Below are 22,791 nucleotides of genomic sequence, written 5' to 3' on the forward strand. Positions count from 1 at the left end.
TTGTATTTAGTTTGTTGTCCTTTCCGATTACCACGGTTAGCTACGTATGGTGCAAAATAAGTTAGTTATACATACATATGTCGAGGTCGATCTTGACAACACTGTTACTGTACGCATCATCCTATCTCTCTACTCTAGCTCATGACGTGCCCTTCAAGCCCCCTCTATTCATTCAAAGATAACCTGCTTTGTTGGGAATACATCATCATGCGAATTCCGGTCATCCTCGCAGCGGCATTTGGCTGGCCATCTAACAAAAAAGGTCACTGCATCGCGTGCTTTGAGATGCGCTTCTGCAGCCGTCTGTAATGTTCTTCCTTCCGATATGAGGAAGGAAATGGAGCTATGCACTTTAAAATCATCTAGATTGAAAACTAATTTCTTTTCGAACTGCTTTTTGTGTTTAGTTGGTTGTCCTTCCCCTGCACCTCCGCTTTGCACGTTTGGCTATGTACGGTGCGAAAGAAGTTCAACATACATACTACTATACACTACACTGCTATATACTGAACGACTATGCACTACACCACTGCAATTAGCACGGTTCGCTGAATATGGTGTGATAAAAGTTCAATAAACACAGTAAAGCCTCGCCTGCCGAAGCTCACTTTCCAGCAACTATGAGCTCCTCACAAAATCTAGACTAGTTCAAGCCCAGGATGGATTGTAGGCAGGCTAGCCCTGAAGCTTCGAGAAGGGAGTGCATGACTGACCGAGAAGGGCCGGAGTTTTGTATTGAGTTATCGGGCAGGCAGCTTCCACACAGCGTGCTGCCTGGCAAAGCGGCGATGTTGAATACTACTCCTTCCCAGGACCTTTCCCGGCCTCGCCCTAAGGAGGGAGATGCCCCCTTAGTTATTACAATTGGCATGGTCCCCCTTGTTAAAGAGGTGGACCACCAGGGCATCCTTACAATTCTGCGGAACCTGTCCAGTGGTCACTGTTATAATGCTGTGATTATAGGGCAGTCTGTACACAAACACCACCCTCTCACTCAGCAGTTCCCTTGTAAGATCATCTCTGCCCGGTGCTTTTCCTGCTTTCCGACTCTGGATCTCTCTTCATACTTTCTCAACAAATGGCACCTCAGCCAGCCACTCACAGGGAGTGGCTACATCCTCCAATATTTGATACACTACAGCCCCAGCAGCGTCAACCAAACATTTCCCCCGTGATATATCTGTGCTGAGGAAATTTTCCTCCTCCAATACCTTGCAAAAATGATTGGAAAACCTGCAAACGTGTTCCTAGGGGTCTGACCTTGGTTCACTATTTCCCTTCGTATGGCATTGCAAGTTACTTTTTTGATTGAAGTAAAAAGTGATTTATGATCAGAAGCTTCTGAAGCAGATTTCATCTCCTCAGGAAACCGCAACCACCACTCATCCATTCAGCACAGCACAGCTCTCTGAACTTCCGGGCGAAGGCTGGTGTAAGCCTCCTCATTATTTGACTTATGATGCTGTTGACGTTGGGAGTCGGCCTGTCGTTATCTCGCAGGCATCCGAAACACCACCTCTGTCAACCTTTGCATATCCATGAGCCAACGTCCTCTGAAGCTCTATCATTTCCCCTCGGTATCATGAGGTATGTTGGAGGGGGGGGGGCGGTCGATGCCAAACCCAGCTTCAATTAGTGATGAGATTCTCGCATCTAACTTTCATCAGCTAGCTGAGACCAGGCCACTGTGGGTTTGAATGGCGTCCTAGATGGACGTCCACCGTCGCAGTGGAAGAATGGCAGGTGCATCTTACAGATGACAAGCCAATGGTCAGTGGGCATATCACTTCCATGGAAAGTCCTGGTGTCAAGGAAATAGGCCCGCGTCCGCTGTTTTTTCACTATATAGTCCAGCAGATGTTCTTGCTTGACGTGATGTGCATCCACGATGTTGTGTGGATACGCTAATGCCGGAACAGCGTGTTGGTGATTACAAATCTGCGGCTGCACAGAAGTCTAGAAGTCTCCTGCTGTTGTAATTGAACAGATTTGACCCATGCCTTTCAATTATGCCAATCCAGGTGTCTGGATCATGACCTTTTTGGCATTAAAGTCACACAACAGGAGGACTCCATCCTGAAGAGCCACTTCAGCTAGCACATGTGATAGAAGGTTCTAGAAGGCACCTGACTCATCAGCCTTGCCTGCATCCCTCCACTGATGTCCATTTTCTGTGGGGGGGCATAAGCAACTACCACCACTATTCCTTGTGCCATGTTGATGAAGCAAACCAACAGTAATCTGAGACACAATGAAGGGAACGGCTGATTGGTATCAGCCTCTCCACCAATGGCATTGCTCACAGCCACAACAGCGTTACCGACCGGCAGCTATCACCACTATCACAGCCACCATCACCACTATCACCACCATCATCAGTATCATCACAACCACTGACCCATTCACTCATCATACACTCACTCATCATACGCTGACTCACTCACACATCATGCACTCACTCACACTACGACTGACTCACTCACATATAATACGTTGGGAGTGACTCATGCTTACAGCTATGGATGCAAGTTTGGTCGTACATGTTATGTATATTGTTGATTGATAAATTTGAATCACAGTTTCTATGATCACTTTTACATTGTTTTTTTTTAGCTTATTTTGGTGATTTCGAAAACATGGTTAAGCCATGTTTCTTGCGGAAGTGCAGAGTTGGCCTGATAACTTTTATCTAAATTGTCTTATGTTTGTTATTGTTTGACTTGCATCACACTGGAATTTTTGCACACAGCGTTGTAATACTGTGTTTTTTTCTGGAATATTTGCTGGTTTATCCAGGATGTTTCTGTTGCACGTCGTCGCTTTAAGATGTTCTCCGTTCATAATTTGTTTGTTGCGGTTGCACCCGACTCAAGAGCCTCATGGCTCACAGGGCTATACCTAATAAATTAAACTTGAAACTTTAACTATCACCACCACCGTCATCAGTATCATCAACACCATAACAGCAACCATCACCACCATAACCACTGACCGTTGGGTAGGGTTCACACGCATCTGAGGAGCTGGCTCCAGAAGGTCGGGTGAGATTAAACTGTTGAGACATCATCAGCAAAATAATAATTATCAGCTGCAACATCATCAGCAGCATCATCAGCAACATCAAAAATATAACTAACATTATCATCAGCAGGAGCATCAAATACGTACCTTGTAGGCAATGATGGCTAAAGTCTGCGGGACAAGAAACAGGACATCGTCATTAACATCAATTCTATAATCAACAAGAGCGGCCTTTGGCCACTGAGTGGCTTTGACATCGCCACGGTGCTTGTGCCAAGCCAGGTGCACTCCAAGTCCACGTGAATTGTTAAAGGTTCACTGAGAGGAGGTTACGAGACAGATCATCATCACCATCGTAATCAACATCGTTTTGCTGAAGTTGGCAAAAGGGCTGCCGTGACAATATAGGTAAGAGAGGGGGGGAGGAGCCAGGGAGGAGAGACAGAGAGGAGGGTGTGGGGTAGTGGAAGTGGAGCGCTGCTCGAGGGATTAGAAGCAATGCAGAATGCCGGGAGGGGGGGGGGGGGGGGAAGTGGGCGGGACTGGGAGTGGGAGGCTGAAGAAGAAACTGGAGATGCAAATATAAAGGCAACACCATGAAGCAGTTAAGGTTATACCTGTGTAATAAAAGGACTCGAACACTTCTTTCTGTCTTCGTGTCTTTATTCAGGTTCACGTCTTTACCCACACGGCACTCTGTTATAACTCCTGTATTTGTAGCCCCCGGCTATTCACTGCTATTATAGCTTCCTCACCCCTCTGACTCTCTGCTTCATCTACTGTAACCTCCTCCCTGCAGACTTGCTGCTACCCCTATGTGCAGACCCTCTGGCTGTCACTGTATGCAGACCCGCTGCCCACTCTCTCTGTGCAGCCCCGCTGCTGACTGCAGCCTCCTCGCTGCTTCGGGTCGGTCACCGCTGGCCAACGGTGCCGATCCTCGCTCCCCCCGTGTTCGTGGCGATCTCGCCACACCCCGCTTCGCCCTTCGTGGCCTTCCTCTGTTCCTGGTTCCCCGTCACTTCCCTTGCTCTTCCGGTTCCCCTCCTTCTATACTCAACCCCTCTCCCCCCCACGTGACCTAACTCCTCCCCCCCTGACGGCACCTCAGAAGGGCCGTTTACAACCGCATTACATCACCCTCCCCCCTAAAGAAAATCCAGCCGACCTCGGCTGAATTGCAACCTGAAAAGCAATGCGGGTGTAAAGGGCCAACACGCAAAAAGACACGAAGCATTGAAGAACATTATAACAATAACACAACACAACACAATCTAACGAAACGTGAGGGATTTCGAGCGAGTACGGGTAGCCGGGCCGTCCCGGACGGTCGGCGGCCCACCCGCCGAGCGGGAACGTGGAAGGGTTTTAGGGGCGACGGGCGCAAGTTCTTCCGTCGCCATTGGAGGCCCGCCACTGTCCCGCTCGCGTCCAGAAACATCCCGTACTCGCGTCCGCGGAGGGATAGGAAGAGCTGCAGGTCCCGTGGGTTCTGCGGCTCCGGTCGGCGTCCCACAAGCGGAAGGTCCTCCTCCCTGCGCTGTCACGGCCGGCTTGTCTGTGCCGGAGGGTCTTTCTTTGGGACGTCCGCGATCGAGGCCTCCTGCTGGGGCGGCCCCGGAACCCGGGCCCAGCAGTCCCTGGCATAGTGGCCCCGACGGCCGCAGCGGAAACAGTCGACGTCGGGTCGGCGCGCAGCAGGCACCCCGTCCCGACGTGGCCGCGCCGGTGGTGGAGCCCGCGGCCCCGGCTCGCTTCGAGCCGGCCACGGAGTGGAGGCGGCCGACAGCTCCTTTGGGCCGGTCGCATCCGGCACGTACACGGCCTTTGTAGGGTCCCACCCTACGGCCCCCCCATCGACGACAGGACCGCCCGTCCACGCCGTGACTTGTTTCCAGCGGCGGAGATTGAACTGGGCGTCCAAACACTTAGCCGCGGTCCGGGACGTGAGTTTCTCGTGACCGCAAGCCGGCATAGGGATGCCCAGATCCCGGGATAACTCCAACATCTTCCCCAAGATGAGAGGTTCCAGCAGGTCAGGCTCCGTCTCCGGGTAAGCGGCCATCGCGAGTTCCAGCACGGCGCCCCTGTACGCTACAGGCGACTCCTCCGGTGCGCGTTGCCGCTGCACGAAGCGGCGATGGGCATCATCCGGTGGCTCGTACGCGTCCGCCATTTTGTCGAACACTCCACGCAATGTTTTCTTCTTCGCAGCTTTTATAGAGCGAAAAAAACGAACAGACTCATCGTCAAGGAGAGTCGGAAGCACCTCCAGCGCCTCGGCGTCCGTCCACCTTGCCGTTCGTACCGCCGCCAAAAATCGACAAGCGAACGCACTCCAATCGCCCCCGATGGAGAACTCCTTAACAGTTGTAAGGTGACGACTGCGGCTCCTTGGCCTGCTTCCGTCCGTCACCGACTCTTCCGGCGGCAAGTTCAGCAAGGCGTCGCAACGCGGTGTCGCCAAGATGGCGGACGATCTTCGTGGCGGCCCCAAGATGGCGGCTTCCCGCCTTCCGTGGTGCGCCACGCCCAAGATGGCGTCTTCACGCCGCGTGGTCGATGGCGGCGCCATCGAAGACGACCCGGGCTCCTGCCGATCACCACCATCACCTTCCGACGCCGCCCTTGGCGTGACAAGGTCACACAACTCCGTGATGACGGTTTTTAGGGTCGCCAGTTGCTCCGCCATCCGGGTCCATCTTAAATCTTCGTCCTTCAACGCAGATGGGTCGGGCGCAGCGGCAACCTCCTCCACACCCGGGCCCTCACGGATCTCTCCTTCCGCCGAAGTGAAGCCGACCTCAGGAGGAAGATCGTCGTCGTCCGATGATGAAGCCGACGCCGGAGATGGGATATTCTTCTTCCTCAGTTGTTTCGCCATGCCGTTTCACTTCTGACTCCAGTGTAATAAAAGGACTCGAACACTTCTTTCTGTCTTCGTGTCTTTATTCAGGTTCACGTCTTTACCCACACGGCACTCTGTTATAACTCCTGTATTTGTAGCCCCCGGCTATTCACTGCTATTATAGCTTCCTCACCCCTCTGACTCTCTGCTTCATCTACTGTAACCTCCTCCCTGCAGACTTGCTGCTACCCCTATGTGCAGACCCTCTGGCTGTCACTGTATGCAGACCCGCTGCCCACTCTCTCTGTGCAGCCCCGCTGCTGACTGCAGCCTCCTCGCTGCTTCGGGTCGGTCACCGCTGGCCAACGGTGCCGATCCTCGCTCCCCCCGTGTTCGTGGCGATCTCGCCACACCCCGCTTCGCCCTTCGTGGCCTTCCTCTGTTCCTGGTTCCCCGTCACTTCCCTTGCTCTTCCGGTTCCCCTCCTTCTATACTCAACCCCTCTCCCCCCCACGTGACCTAACTCCTCCCCCCCTGACGGCACCTCAGAAGGGCCGTTTACAACCGCATTACACCTGGTTAATAACATTCTTCCAATGATTGCTCAATTTGTATCCATCTTCTCGGTTGAAGTTATGTCTGTTTATATATCTGGAGGGCTTCATGAACAAACCTTTTATAGTAGCCCAAAGGTTTGCCTAGTACCTTGGTCTCGGAAAAAAACAATATCATGAGAGCCCACAGCGGTTATACCAATGGTCAGCCATGGCGGAGGTATTGGTTCTGCCGTGTTTAAGATATGACTTGTGCTCGCGAACACAGTTTTATATATGTTGTTTCGTTTCCCCAATGTAACAGCCACCATAGGTGCAACTTAGTTTGTAGACTCCAGGATATTGCATGTCAGGAATGACATCTTTCACAGATGGGATTAGATCACGGATTTTGTGTACTGTACTGAATCGGACCTGGATATTGTGTTTGTTTAAGATTTTGGAAATATTTTTGGTAACACCTGCTATGTATGGTAACGTGATGGTTTTGATCGGCGTCTCAGGGGGTTGTTTCTCCATGGTTGGAGAAACAGCTTTGCGAATAATGCGGTCCGAGTACCCATTCATCTTGAGGGCCTGGTTTATGTGTTTCAGTTCACTGGCTAGGTGGTGTTGGTCAGAAATGCAGTGGGCCCTATGGTGTAGTGCTTTGATAAGGGAATTCTTCTGTGCCAGGTCACGTTCAGGTGGTCAAAGACAGTTAAACCTCGTCAGGAGCAAGCGTAGTTAGTGAGTGTATCATCGACGCTCTCTTTCAGTGTTTTCACTAATTTTTTTCAGGGGGAGGGGGTGGGTTGGGACATTAGCAGACAAGACGTCAGCATTGCGAGTGAGGGGCCACGCCACACGTTTAGGAACAACCATTGGGGGATTTGACAGTAAGCAGCACGATGTTGATGATGATGGGGGTAGGGGGGGTGTTGTCGCTGTTTGTGTATTGTCGGGGGTGGTCGCACGTCAGGGGGCCCCGCTCTTAAAGGGCCACCAGGGGGGCCACCAGTGGCCCGCGGGGCCTTGCAATGAGGAACACATGGTCTCATTCCATAGTTAAGTATAGTGTATAGTATTTTAGTGCATAGTGTATAGTAGTGTTGTGTATAATAGTTGAAATGGTGTGGGCGAGCACTATTTTTCAGGGGTGAGCCGAGATGACTGTGGTTACATTAGGTAAAGGGGGGTTCTTAATTCAACCGATTGAAATAATTAATACTTCATTCACCAAGGTGGGGTATTAATTCTATCAGCAGAAAGGGACATTAGCAACTCCCTTAGTTCAGAGGACTAATGACCGAGAAAGTTTAATATAAGAAACTTTAACGGTATGGCCGTCCTTGTTCATACCTCGTGTGGAGGCAGTGCGGGTGCAGGGACAGTGCATGGTCTAGTGGTCACGAGGGGTAATTACAGAGCAGACCCATCTGGGAAGTTAAGGAACGGGCTAGAGAGTTCGAGAAAGGGGGCGTGGCCGGGGGTGGAGCGAGGGCCATGCTGGAGATTAACGGAGAGGGAAGGCAAGGTTCGGGGCTGCCGTGGGATCTGGGTCGACTGTCTTCTCGCCATGGCTGTCTTCACATCGTCACTATCTGCAGGTCGTTGCTGTCTTCGCATCTCAGTCGTCGCTGTCTTGGCACCGTTACTGTCTTCGCATCGTCGCCATTTGCGTGCCATTCCTGGCCCAAATTATCTGTGTGTCATCCCTAGCCAAGTTATCTGTGTGTCATCCCTGACCAAGTTATCTGCGTGAAGCACCCTAAATCTATATATATAAAATCGTGAATGTCTGTCTGTCCGTCTGTCCGTCTGTGTGTGGATTTCGGACCATACGCACTTTCATTGGACGGCGGTTGCCCCTGGCAACGGATAGCGACGCCTTCGCCGCTTTCATTGGACCTGGCAACGGCTAGCGACGCCTTCGCCAAGGGCTGCAGTTTCATTGGACGGCGGTTGCCCCTGCCAACGGCTAGCCACGCCTTCGCCACTTTCATAGGCTCCGTAAATAATTAAATAATAGCCATTACACAGTATTGTTGGAGCGCTGGGGGGGGGGGGGGGGAACGCCACCCGTACCCTGCCTCTGCCGGGTGGACAATTTAGGCGAGGCCGCAGGCTCTGCACGCTACTAGGCCTCGACACCCACCACGCCACTCTGAGGTAAATTCATCAAAGTTTTTCCTACTCTTCACTCCACCCCCACCACAATGTGTGCAATTTATATTACTTTTAAACCCAACGCGCCAACAATCGATTACTTAAATGTTCACTGTACAAATAGTCACTAAGCTGGATCAGCGTACTGCCAGTCTATCATGTACACTGTAGCCTGCTTATTAAGCTCGGTGAGCGTACTGCCACTCTATCAGGTACACTCTAGCCTGCTTATGAAGCTGACTGCGTGTACTGGCAGTCTATAATGTGGACTGTAGCCTGGTTATTATAATCGATTCTTTATATGTTCTTTGTACAAATAGTCATTAAGCTGGTTGAGCGACCCCAGTTCGATTCCAACTCACGCCCACCACCGCTGACGATTATTTGAAACGGACCTGGCCCTCCCCTAGGTCCACTCAGCCTCAAACGCGTAACTGCTGTCGTGTGTGAACATCGTCACTGGGGAGACAAAGGCGGCCGGGCATCGTGGATCCAAGTCCCGGGCGAAGCCGGGTCATGTGTATGTGTGTATGTGTTTATGTGTATGTCTGTGTGTCTCTATGTATGTGTGTATGTATGTGTGTGTATGTCTTTGTGTGTGTGTGTATGTATGTGGGATTTTTTCTATGTCTTTATGTGTATGTCTGCGTGTCTGTATGTATGTGTGTATGTACGTGTGTGCATGTGCTTGTGTGTATGTATGTGTGTGTCTATGTATGTGTGTGTATGTCTTTCTGTGTATGTATGTGTGTGTATGTATGTTTGTTATGTGTCTGTCTGTGTGTCTGCATGTATGTGTGTATTGTGTATGTGTTTGTATGTGTTTGTGTGTTTACGCTCGCATTACACAAATGTGTTGCAGGTCTAAGGCGTTCCTTGCGCCGCATTGCCGCTTTATTATTTCAGTCGTTTACTGCCGTACGCACCCTGAAAGTCGTGTGTGTCTGCAGCAAGCGCGTGTATGTGTACCTATGGACGCGCGCGCGTGTGTTGTGTAGGGGGAACGGTAGTGTAGTGCTTAGCGTGCTGCCTGTGTCTGTGTGTGTGTGTCTGTGTGTGTGTCTGTGCGTGTGTGGTGTGTGAGGAGCGGTGGGTGTAGTGCTTAACGCTACGCTGCGCTACCAACCCGGCGAACCCAGTTCCATTCCCGCTCACGGCCACCACCGGTGACGATTATTTGAACCTCCCCTAGGTCGACTCTGCCTCAAACGAGTAACTGCTGTAGCGTATTAACATCGCCACTGGGGAGACAAAGGCGGCCGGCCGTGGTGGATACAAGTCCCGGGCGAAGCCGAGTAGTACAGCTAGTAATAAATAAAAGACTCCTCTATAGTTCGTGTTGTCCGAGAGTCATTACACTAGTATGGGTGCCGAACGTTTAAAAATCGCCACGGCCCACGGGGGAGAGAGATTCATGTCTGGTGTGTGCCATATGCATAACCACCCTGACTGGTCTGGTCGGGACAAACCCTTGCGGAGTGGGGGTCTAGTTTGAAGGGGTGGAATATAACGGTGTGGCCCAGCGCTGCTGCGAAGTGGAGAGCCGTGGTGGCTGAGGTTACATGAGGTGAAAAGGTGAGGGGGGAGAATCCCCCAAAAACCTCAACTTTTGGAAGCAACGATCTGGTTTTAATTGGCGGCAGGTGTTTTCAATAAAAAGTTTAATACAGTACACCGAATTTTCGAGGTTCCGATTGGAGGACGCTGCACGTGCCAAGTTGATTGACAGAATTCTACGACCCAGCAAGAGGCAGTGGATTGGCTGCTCAGGAGGGAGAGAGGCCGTGAAGGTGGGACTACATTTGTGGACTTCAGCGGGCACCACTGGGGTACGGTGGAAGACGACGACCTACAATCACCCCGAGCACGGGACTCCAGGAGAAACCAGTGATGACTACCGGGCAGATGGCTCCGAGACCCAGGCTGCAGCCCTTTTGAGTTCAACGTGGGGATAGAGGAGCCGGCCGGGTCCCTGGACTGTCGTCGCGTGGAGTCTCAACTTCATAACCACGACTGCAGCTGTGCAGATTTGTTCAACGTGTGGTTGCAGGCTTCTACCAAGTACAAATGCCGTCTTTTGAGTTGATCCTTCAAGAATACAACTGTAAATGCACAAGATACTCCAGTTGGGTCCTGGGAATCTTTGAGGCTGCACACGATCCTGACTGCAGATTCGTGTACTTATGCTGATTTATGCTGCTTTTTCGCTTTGTCCGAGATTGGAATGTGTGAGTGTGTACGAACGGCCGTCGTGTTTTTTGTATGGTTTATTACCACGGTGCTCTGTTATTGTCACCACACGGGGGGGAGGGATGCGTCGCCGTGTATTCGAGTTTCGAGGACATTTCAAGGAGTCGGTTCTATTCAGCGTTCGGTAATTTTTGACACGCGGGTACACTCTGGGAGAATTTTGAAAAGTCTTGGACTGATTGTTCTGAAGTTGTTGTCGCGCAATTGGGAGGAGGTATCGGGACAAACCGAAGTGCCATGGGTTGTTTGGCTGAGATAACTGCCAAATGCACCACCTGTGCCCCCCCCCCCCCCCCATTTTAGCCGTCCAGCGCTCCACTCGCTGTGAGTGTCGCTCCTCCACCCTCAGTTATTGTTGGAGGGGTGACTGCCTCCAACTGCTAAGTAGCATCCTTCACGATTCTCCTCCACAGAGGGTGAAAAATTTGCCTTTCATAGAGGCAGATAATTTCCAGGATTTGAGAGCTCCTAATACAATCCAGCCTGATTAAACCCAGGATGGATTCTATCATAGCATCATATATCTCCAGCATAGAGTAGGAAGTGCATGCTCGTGGCTGAGAAAACCCGAAGAAAAGATACGAAGCTGCTTATGGAGTGACAGGCCAGGTAGCTCCACACAGCGATACAATGCTGATGAAAAGATAATGCCGCTCAACTGATTCGAAGTGAGAATTGTGCTGCCAAACCGGAGCTGGACATACGCACACCTCACAGGTACAGAAACTCCTCCACTCTCTCCACAACTGCCCTATCACGAATGGGGAGTCGAGGGGTGGAATGTTTAATGACAACGCCCAGGCAGGTGCTTAGTTTTGGTGGGGCTGATGGCAAGAACATCACCTTTTTGTGGTGTACTCGAGGTTCAGCAGCCGCATACTACTTCTCAGTGAGCAGCAATCATCAGGACATCAGCATACGTAACATGGTTGACCAATAGGGAACCATGCCTCGACCGCACCCTGGAATCGATCAGTATCCCACTGCAACTCTTCCATAGAGATTTCTCCAGCTCCGCCATGGAAATCTTTTCGAGCTACGAAGTCTATTTTTTATAATGTAGAATCCAGAAGACATCACAATCTCAATCAGAATATTTATTTATACTGGGGGAATCTGATGAGCTATGAAGCTCTTTGTCACAAATGTCCCATTAATGTCATCTAGGTGTTTGAGTTCACTGGTTAGTTGTTCATTGTTGGAGATACATTGAGCTCTATGGTCTAGCGTTTTGATGAGGAAATTCTTCCTGGATGGATGGTGGTAGGAATCAGGTTTTAGGTAGGTGTCAGTATGGGTTACTTTCCTGTAGACAGAATGGCTCATTGAGCCATCTTGTCTCTTTTTGTTTAGGACATCCAAAAAAGGTAGCATGCCATCCTTTTCTACCTCCATGGTGAATTTGATGGCTGGGTGTATGGAATTGATGTGGTTGAGGAATTGGTTTAGAGACAGTCGGCTATGTGGCCAGATGACAAACGTGTCATTCACATTCCTCTTCCACAAGTGGATGCCTGGATTGCGTCCGTCTCAATTTTTTCCATGAGAATATTGGCTACAACTGTAGATAAGGGAACTCATTGGGCTACCTTCAGCTTGTTTGTAGACTGTTCCATTCCAGGTTAAGTAAGTATTGGTGAGGCAGATTTCAAATCCTCCACCATCCATGCAGCGCCAAATGGCTCTCCGAACCTCCGAGTGAAGGGTGCAGTCAGCCTCATCATTCTCCGACGTGGAATGATGTAGACAGTGGGAGTGGGCCTGTCACTTTCTCAGCCAGCTGGAACACTTCCTCTGTCAGCCAGGGTTTCTGTGGAAGTCTGGACCTCGTTCCCAAAGCAGCCATTGCAGCTGCATGAGCCACAGTCCTGAAGCTCGCCCATTCTCCCTCGGCATCAGTAGGACGATGCCAACCTCGGCTGCAAACGATTATAAAATATAGGCTTGCAACTTTCATCAGCAGGTTGGGACCAGGCCGCTGTGGGTTTGAATGGGGTTGTAGATGGGCATCTATAACCAGAGTGGAAGAATGGCAGGTGCATCTTACAGATGACAAGCCGATTGTTATTGGAAAGATCAACTTCACTGTAGGGCCTGCTGTCAAGAACTTGGCCCTTTTCCACTGTTCTGTCATAATATGGTCCTGCAGATGTTCCTTTTAGGACCTGACGTGCATCCACGAAGTTGCTTGGATGCGCCAATGCCAGAACAGCTTGTTATCACCACAACCATGATCATCGGTACTATAGTCATCATCGTTATCAGCAGTATCACCACCACCACTATCATCTCCACTCACCCATTCGGGGGCTACACAAGCATCGGAGTAGCTGGCTCCAAGAGGTCGGCTCAAATCACTCTGTAGAGACATCAGCAGCAACATCATCACCATCAGCTGCAACATCATCATCAGCATCATCAGCTACATCATCAGCATCTTACAAAAATATGATAACAAACATTATCAACACGTACCTTGTAGATGATGATGACTAAAGTCTGCGGGACAAGAAACAGGACATCGGCATTAACATCAATACTGTAATCAACAACAATAGCGGCATTGGGCCACAGAGTGGCACTGACATCGCCACGGCGCTTGTGCCAAGCCAGGTGCACTCCGAGGCCACATGAAGTGTCAAAGGCTCACTGACAGGAGGTTGCAGGATAGACCATCATCACCACCGTAATAAACATCAGCAGCATCAACACCATCACCACCATCATCACTTCCACCATCACCACCACCATCACCACAACCCCTGAGATCACCACCATCGTCATCAACATCATCATCAGCAACACTATCACTATCACCAACATTACCACCATCACCATCCTTACCATCATCACGGAAATCATGAACATTAACAGTTGCTTTTCACGACTAAGTGGTGGTGCCACCACGGCACTGGTTCCAGGCTAGCTCCACTTCGGGGCCACGTGAAGTGTTGAAAGCTCTCCCTACTGGCAGAAGGTCACGGCAGAGACCCAGGTTCCATGGGTTGACTGCTGTTCTAGGCTAGGTGCAGGATGAGGTCACGGGACAAGCCCAGCAGGTGCCATGGATTGACTGAAGAAGATGACTAGCAGATGCATCTGCTGTGCCCTCTACTGTGCCAACTTGCTGCGTTTTAACTGTCTGGCGCTCCGCTCGTTGTTGTGTCGCTCCTCTGCCCTTCGTTGTTGTTGGAGGGTGACTGCCTCCAACTGCCCAGTAGCGTCCTTCACAAATGTCATTCTCAGAGCCCCGATATTGACTTTGCTGGTACCGGTCATTGACAAGTACACTCAGCTCCACATCCTCCTGTGCCATATTAACCCACCTCCACTTTAGCCCATGCCGTGACTATTTAACCCACTCTATCTGGTTAAACTGAATCTATTTCACCATGCGGTGGCTGGGCTTGCGGGATACGTGACCCATCCAACGTAGCATTGTCTGTCGGGATGAGCTAACAGATGGTGAGACTGTGTCCAGATCTTTCAAGGATTTGTGAGGCCCTCACACAAACCAGCCTGCAGCTTAAACTTAAAACGGAGCATAGGCAGGACGGACTGAATGTTTCGAACCGGCAAAGATGTTCCATTAGGGGATCCATGTTTCGCAAGCATAGATAAGGGAGGGCATGGCTGTGACTGAGAAGATCCGAAGCTTCGTGTGGAGTGACACACCAGGTAGCTTCCACACAGCATTACGCAGCCGAAGAAAAGATAATGCCACCCGATTGGGAGTGAGACCTCTGCTGTCAAACCATAGCTGGTCATTAGCACACTTCCCAGGTTTGGAAACCTCTCCACTCTCTCCACAACTACCCCACCAATGGGGCGTTGAGGGGGTGGCATGTTTGATGACACAAATACCCAGGCAAGTGCTTAGTTTTGGTAGGGCTGATGGCAAGGCCGCCATCTCATAGTACCATTGCTCCATATTCAGCAGCAGAGCCTCCAAAGTTACATCATTAGACCTCCTTTGCCAGTACCAAAATACAATACTTGCAGTCAGAATGCAAACATGTTTGCAAACATGTTTGCATTTTGACCACAAGTATTGTGGTTAATGCACACATGATTCCTTATAAACAGGTTTCAGTTTTGTTGCCAGAAAAAGGGGGAAAACCCTATTATTAAATTCTGGTACTGGCAAAGGAGGTCTAATGATGTAGATGCTTACCCTCAGCCCTCATTACTTTGATATTGCATTGTCTTTGAGCTGTACGCCTTTTGGCTTCCTCTGTTCTAGCACCAATTGACACGAGGCTCAAAAGAAAGCCGTCTCTGGTGTGGACCAATCAGTTTCAACGACAATGCATATATTATCAGTGTTACTCTTGGGTTTTTTCCGGTAAAGTCACGTAGATAAAAATAAATAATAATAAATAATACTAAAAATATATAAATAAAATAATAAATCACGACGTTTCGGAGGCAACACAAGCTTCCGTCTTCAGGTTGAACCGTCACAGCACAATTGCAGTATCAAGTAAAGAGAAGTCCCAAGAGACCCGACCTTATATATACTGGTTAAGGGGGAAGGAACCAGGATGGGCCACGGGAGAGGAGTTGTTGTGAGATGGTTAGTACGGCTGCTTCTGCTGCTGGGACTGAGCCTTTTTCATGTAGATGGCAGAAGCAGATAAGCAAGTCAGGACCAAGCAGCCCCTTGCTATGCTGCTGGGTGGGTAAAACTCAAGGCAGGCAACCAGCGTGTGAAAAAAGAAGCTAAACATGATAAAACAAAACTGGCTGTCTATCAGTAAACTGTACGGTAACTAAAGAATAGTACCTGTCAAATAAGATGGTCCAAATGTGTAGTTAAATCTTTATTGCATGGTTAGTAACATCTTTCCAATGATTACTCAGTTTGTACCCATCATCACGGTTGAAGTTATGTCTGTGTTTGTATATCTGGATGGCTTCGTGCACAAACCTTTGATGGTAGCCAGAAGGTTTGGAGATATTTTTGGTCACGCCTGTTATGTATGGCAACGTGATAGTTTTGATCGGAGTTTCAAGTGGCTATTTCTGTATAGTGGGAGAAACAGCTTGGCGGATGGTGCGGTCAGAGTATCCGTTGATCCTGAGGGCCCAATGTACATGTATTAATTCACTGGCCAGGTGGTTAACTACACTATGGGGACCTCATTTGCCAGTAAAAATATAATTGGTTCTTTACCCTTCTATCTGGCAACAAAACTGACACCTTTTTGCAAGGAGTCATGTTTGCATAGACCGCAATACCTGCAGTCATAATACAAACAAAAGAACATAACTCTGATAATGTGCACTGTCCTTGAAGTTGATTGGTCCACACCCGAGACAGCTTTCCTTCGAGCCTAGTCTCATATGGGTTGGACCAGATGACGCCAAAAGGCGCACAACTCAAGGACAATGCACCATCAGAGTATGAGAGCTCGGGGCAAGCATCTACACTATGGGGACCTCATTTGCCAGTAAAAATATGATAATTGGTTCTTTACCCTTCTATCTGGCAACAAAACTGACACCTTTTTGCAAGGAGTCATGTTTGCATAGACCGCAATACCTGCAGTCATAATACAAACAAAAGAACATAACTCTGATAATGTGCACTGTCCTTGAAGTTGATTGGTCCACACCCGAGACAGCTTTCCTTCGAGCCTAGTCTCATATGGGTTGGACCAGATGACGCCAAAAGGCGCACAACTCAAGGACAATGCACCATCAGAGTATGAGAGCTCGGGGCAAGCATCTACACTATGGGGACCTCATTTGCCAGTAAAAATATGATAATTGGTTCTTTACCCTTCTATCTGGCAACAAAACTGACACCTTTTTGCAAGGAGTCATGTTTGCATAGACCGCAATACCTGCAGTCATAATACAAACAAAAGAACATAACTCTGATAATGTGCACTGTCCTTGAAGTTGATTGGTCCACACCCGAGACAGCTTTCCTTCGAGCCTAGTCTCATATGGGTTGGACCAGATGACGCCAAAAGGCGCACAACTCAAGGACAATGCACCATTAGAGTATGAGAGCTCGGGGCAAGCATCTACACTATGGGGACCTCATTTGCCAGTAAAAATATGATAATTGGTTCTTTACCCTTCTATCTGGCAACAAAACTGACACCTTTTTGCAAGGAGTCATGTTTGCATAGACCGCAATACCTGCAGTCATAATACAAACAAAAGAACATAACTCTGATAATGTGCACTGTCCTTGAAGTTGATTGGTCCACACCCGAGACAGCTTTCCTTCGAGCCTAGTCTCATATGGGTTGGACCAGATGACGCCAAAAGGCGCACAACTCAAGGACAATGCACCATCAGAGTATGAGAGCTCGGGGCAAGCATCTACACTATGGGGACCTCATTTGCCAGTAAAAATATGATAATTGGTTCTTTACCCTTCTATCTGGCAACAAAACTGACACCTTTTTGCAAGGAGTCATGTTTGCATAGACCGCAATACCTGCAGTCATAATACAAACAAAAGAACATAACTCTGATAATGTGCACTGTCCTTGAAGTTGATTGGTCCACACCCGAGACAGCTTTCCTTCGAGCCTAGTCTCATATGGGTTGGACCAGATGACGCCAAAAGGTGCACAACTCAAGGACAATGCACCATTAGAGTATGAGAGCTCGGGGCAAGCATCTACACTATGGGGACCTCATTTGCCAGTAAAAATAACTTCAAGGACAGTGCACATTATCAGAGTTATGTTCTTTTGTTTGTATTATGACTGCAGGTATTGCGGTCTATGCAAACATGACTCCTTGCAAAAAGGTGTCAGTTTTGTTGCCAGATAGAAGGGTAAAGAACCAATTATCATATTTTTACTGGCAAATGAGGTCCCCATAGTGTAGATGCTTGCCCCGAGCTCTCATACTCTGATGGTGCATTGTCCTTGAGTTGTGCGCCTTTTGGCGTCATCTGGTCCAACCCATATGAGACTAGGCTCGAAGGAAAGCTGTCTCGGGTGTGGACCAATCAACTTCAAGGACAGTGCACATTATCAGAGTTATGTTCTTTTGTTTGTATTATGACTGCAGGTATTGCGGTCTATGCAAACATGACTCCTTGCAAAAAGGTGTCAGTTTTGTTGCCAGATAGAAGGGTAAAGAACCAATTATCATGGCCAGGTGGTGTTGGTCAGAAATGACATGAGCTCTGTGGTATAGTGTTTTGATGAGAGAATTATGTTGTAGACACAATGTCCCAAGGATCCGTCAGGTCTCCTCTCAAACAGAATATATAAGAATGGTAGTTTGCTATCTTTCTCCACTTCCATGGTGAATCTGATGGATGGGTGTCTGGAATTGATGTGGTCCAAAAAGTGGTTCAATGCTGGGAGGCCATGTGGCCAAATAACGAAAGTGTCATCCACATATCTCTTCCACAGGGAAGGACGCAGGGTGGACGTCTGGATGGCGTCTGATTCAAACTTTTACATGAACACATTGGCTATTACTGGTGACAAGGGGGAGCCCATAGGGGTACCCTCATTCTGTTTGTAGAAGGTGCCATTCCAGGTAAAATAAGTGTTGGTGAGGCAATGCCTAACCAGCGCAGGTACATCCTGGGTGGTGGTGGATCTGAATCCACACCACCCGTCTCAAAATAATTATCTCATCAAAACACTATACCACAGAGCTCATGGCATTTCTGACCAACACCACCTGGCCAGTGAATTAAGACATGTACATCGGGCCCTCAGGATGAATGGATACTCTGACCGCACCATCCGCCAGGTTTCTCCCACCATACAGAAACAGCCACTTGAAACTCCGATCAAAACTATCACGTTGCCATACATAGCAGGCGTGACCAAAAAGATCTCCAAAATTCTTAACAAACATAAGATCCAAGTCCGATTCAGTACAGTACATAAAATGCGTGATCTAATTCCATTCGTTTACTTGGAATACCCTGGAGTCTATAAACTGAGTTGCAGCTGTGGTGATTGTTACATTGGGGAAACGAAACGTCATATCTCTGATCGTGTCCGCGAGCACAAGTCAGATCTGAAACACGGCAAAATTGAGTCTTCCGCCAATGCCGATCATTGCTACAACGCTGTGGGTTCTCATGAGATTGTCTTTTCCGAGACCAAGGTGCTCTGCAAACCTTCTGGCTACCATCAAAGGTTTGTACACGAAGCCATCCAGATATACAAACACAGACATAAATAACTTCAACCGTGATGGTGGGTACAAACTAAATAATCATTGGAAAGTTGTTATTAACCATGCAAAAAAGATTTAACTACACATATTTGGACCATCTTATTTGACAGGTACTATTCTTTAGTTTGCGTACAGTTTACTGATAGACAGCCAGTTTTGTTTTATCATATTTAGCTTCTTTTTTCACACGCTGGTTTGCCTGCCTTGAGTTTTACCCACCCAGCAACATAGCAAGGGGCTGCTTGGTCCTGACTTTCTTATCTGCTTCTGCCATCTACATGACAAAGGCTCAGTCCCAGCAGCCGTACTAACCATCTCACAACTCCTCTCCCGTGGCCCATCCTGGCTCCTCCCCCCTTAACCAGTATATATAAGGTCGGGTCTCTTGGGACTTCTCTTTACTTGATACAGAAATTGTGCTGTGACGGTTCCACCTGAAGACGGAAGCTTGTGTTGCCTGTGAAACGTCGTGATTTATTATTTTATTTCAATTATTTTTATTTATTATTATAAATTTTAATTATTTATTTTTTACCTACGTGACGTTACCGAAAAAAACCTAAGAGTATGAATCCTTGCAGTCACGAAAGCTTCAAATCTAGAATTATCAGTGTTTTTTGTTTGCATTTTGACCACAAGTATTGTGGTTAATGCACACATGATTCCTTGTAGAAAGGTTTCAGTTTTGTTGCCATAAAAAAGAGGAAAAACCCTATTATATTTCGGTACTGGCAAGGAGGTCTAATGATGCAGATGTATTTTAATTGTTATTAATCTTGATGTCTTGATCGTGGCTACACCCATTGATATTTGCATTTTATTATATCGAACAGCACCATCTGACCCCCCTTTTGGCAATGTGGTGAGGCCCTTACCACCATTCCCCTATATATACTAGTGTAATTGCCCAAAACGTGACGGGTTTATCAATTTTTTTTTAAAAGACCAAAGTTTTAAGATTGTATTGAATTAACAAAATAAATCACTATCATATTTGGTGTAAATTTACGAATAGATTATTATTATTATTCTGTAATGGTGTGCAAAACCAAAAGATGAAATCCAAAACAAAGCGCACTTGGCTTTATCAAAGGTTTGGAGTAAATGAATTATTCGTGTAACAAACTAATAACTAATAATTTGTTACAATTAAGGAAAAACATGTTTTTTTTATAATTGCATGGAAATCAACGTAGCCTACCTAGCGTTACACATGCAATACAGTGTCAGGAGTTTGGCACAGATCACCAAAACTATATGTATAATATATTTTTTGTAGCTGCGGCATATCGGCTACTCTATTCACTTCAGCGTGAATGTTTGAATGAACGATTTATTATTATTGTTTGAATTACGTCACTATATAGTCCAGCACATCTTCTTGTTTGGAAACGGTGTGCATCCACAATGTTGTGTGGATGCGCCAATGCCGGAAAAGCGTGTTGGTGATTACGCTCCCGTGGGATGCACACAAGTCGAACAGAATCCTACCGTTACTGTATAATTGAGCTGATCTGGCGCCTTTCTTCCATTCACTCCAGCCCAGGTGTCTGCATCTTGACCCGCGCATTAAAGTCACCCAACAGGATGACTCTATCCGAAGTGGCCGCGTTGGCTAGAACCTGAGACAGGAGGTCGTAGACGGCATCTGACTCATTGGCCTTGCCTGCATCCATCTACTGATGTTCATCTTTGGTGAGAGCGCAAGCAACTTCCACCACCGTTGATGAGGTGAGCCCACAGTAAGCTGGTACTTAGAGCTTCCCACACCTCACCAACCCCTTCATTATTTTCTTCAGAAGAAGAGCCAATCTTCTGAATAAAATATCCACCCTCATAGTGTGTAACTGTGTGTTTAAGTTACTCACATCTGCAGTAACCGGAGCCTAAAAAACAAAAGCAGTAACATCATCAGCATCATCATCAGCAACATAAGCATCATTAGCATCCGCAGCATTATCAGCATCACGTTACCTCAACCACCATCACCATTACTGCCACCATCACCGTCAGTGACGCCATTTCCGTAAGTTATTATTACTTGACAGATGTCACTATATAGCCCAGCAGATGTTCTTGCTTGTAAACGGTGTGCATCCAAGATGTTGTGTGGATACGCCAATGCCGGAAAAGCGTGGTGGTGATTACGCTCCCATGGGCTTCACACAAGTCTAGCAGTCTCCTACCGTTATCATTGAGCTGATCTGGCCCATGCCTTCCAATAACTCCAGACCAGGTGCCAGCATCTTGACCAACTCGCACATTTAAAGATATCCAACAGGATGACTCTATCCAAAGCGGCCATGTTAGCTAAGACCTGAGACAGGAGGTCGTAGAAGGCATCTGACTCATTGGCCTTGCCTGCATCCATCTCCTGATGTTCATCTTTGGTGAGAGCGCAAGTAACCTCCACCACCGTTGATGGGGAGGTGAGCCCACAGAACCCTGGTACTTCCAGCTTCCCACACCTCGCCAACCCCTTCATTATTTTCTTAAGAAGAGCCACTCTTCTGAATAAAATATCCACCCTCATAATGTGTAACTGTGTATGTAAGTTACTCACATGTGCAGTAACCGTAGTCTAAAAAACAAGCAATAACATCATCAGCATCATCATCAGCATCATCATTAACAACATAAGCATCATCAGCATCCGCAGCATTATCAGCATCACATTACCTCAGCCACTATCACCATTACTGCCACCATCATCACCGTCAGTGACGCCATTTCCGCAAGTTATTATTAGTTGACAGATGTCACTATATAGCCCAGCAGATGTTCTTGCTTGGAAACGGTGTGCATCCACGATGTTTTGTGGATGCGCCAATGCCGGAAAAGCGTGGTGGTGATTACGCTCCCATGGGCTTCACACAAGTCTAGCAGTATCCTACCGTTATCATTGAGCTGATCTGGCCCATGCCTTCCAATAACTCCAGCCCAGGTGTCTGCATCATGATCCACTTGGGAATTAAAGTCACCCAACAGGATGACTCTATCCGAAGCGGCCACATTCGCTAGGACCTGAGACAGGAGGTCGTAGAAGGCATCTGACTCATCGGCCTTGCCTGTGTATTGAGTCCAAGTGAGTCACAGACGTTGTCTTAGGAGCAACACGTTTATTAACTATTTGCACAACATAATCCAGGCTATTAACACAACATACTCCGGGGCTATTAACACAACATACCCTCGGGTGGTAACCACCCAACTAACCACGCTACGGCAGAACTAGACATGGTTCCACTATCCCGGTCCGGACCACAAGCTGGGTCCCGGACCGCGTGGCTGGAGGCTTATTCAAGCTTGACGTGGATCTCCTGCCTCTCCAACAGTAAGAACCCCGAGCCCCTTTCAGAGCCCCCCTTATATCGGGCCGGGCTGGGGCTGGCTCCGCCTCTTGCCCCGCCCACCTTCTCGATCTCTTTCCCCCTTGCCCGAAGGCTCTTGAGAGTTCTTCTTGGACCATGTGACCACCCATTGTTCCCCTCCCCTGGTGGCCCCCTCCAGTATCATCCGGTCACATGTCCCCAGGTCAGCCAGAGTATCATGCCCCCAACGTAACCCTAGCTGGCTGACACTCTCTCGCTCTCTCAACGAGAGCCCGCACTGCACGCTGTGCGTGGTGCCACCACGCTTAACCAGCGCTCACCCAAGCCCCCACTAGGGCTGGTACTAAACCCCGTATCCTGGGTGTACACACAGGCCCGGCACCACACAGTGACAGTCACTACACCTGCATCCATCAACTGATGTTCATCTTTGGTGAGAGCACAAGCAACCTCAACCACCGTT

The 22,791-nt window shown here is 48.4% G+C and overlaps 1 protein-coding gene across 3 annotated transcripts in view; it reads right to left on the minus strand.

The window, feature by feature from the left end:
- LOC133359651 (uncharacterized) overlaps positions 1-22,791 on the minus strand; it is a 49,105-nt gene that overhangs the window by 21,373 nt on the left and 4,941 nt on the right. For all 3 annotated transcript variants that reach the window (XM_061578127.1, XM_061578125.1, XM_061578126.1), the window contains exons 4-9: positions 21,560-21,577; positions 20,865-20,882; positions 13,297-13,320; positions 13,121-13,180; positions 3,169-3,192; positions 2,993-3,052 (exon numbers count right to left, since the gene is read on the minus strand). In XM_061578127.1, the coding sequence (XP_061434111.1) occupies positions 2,993-3,052; positions 3,169-3,192; positions 13,121-13,180; positions 13,297-13,320; positions 20,865-20,882; positions 21,560-21,577 (204 nt within the window). The remainder of the gene's footprint in view (positions 1-2,992; positions 3,053-3,168; positions 3,193-13,120; positions 13,181-13,296; positions 13,321-20,864; positions 20,883-21,559; positions 21,578-22,791) is intronic.

The sequence above is a fragment of the Lethenteron reissneri genome, chromosome 65 (assembly GCF_015708825.2).
Source record: "Lethenteron reissneri isolate LAM-NWPU_2019-01 chromosome 65, ASM1570882v1, whole genome shotgun sequence".
Taxonomy (NCBI): domain Eukaryota; kingdom Metazoa; phylum Chordata; class Hyperoartia; order Petromyzontiformes; family Petromyzontidae; genus Lethenteron; species Lethenteron reissneri.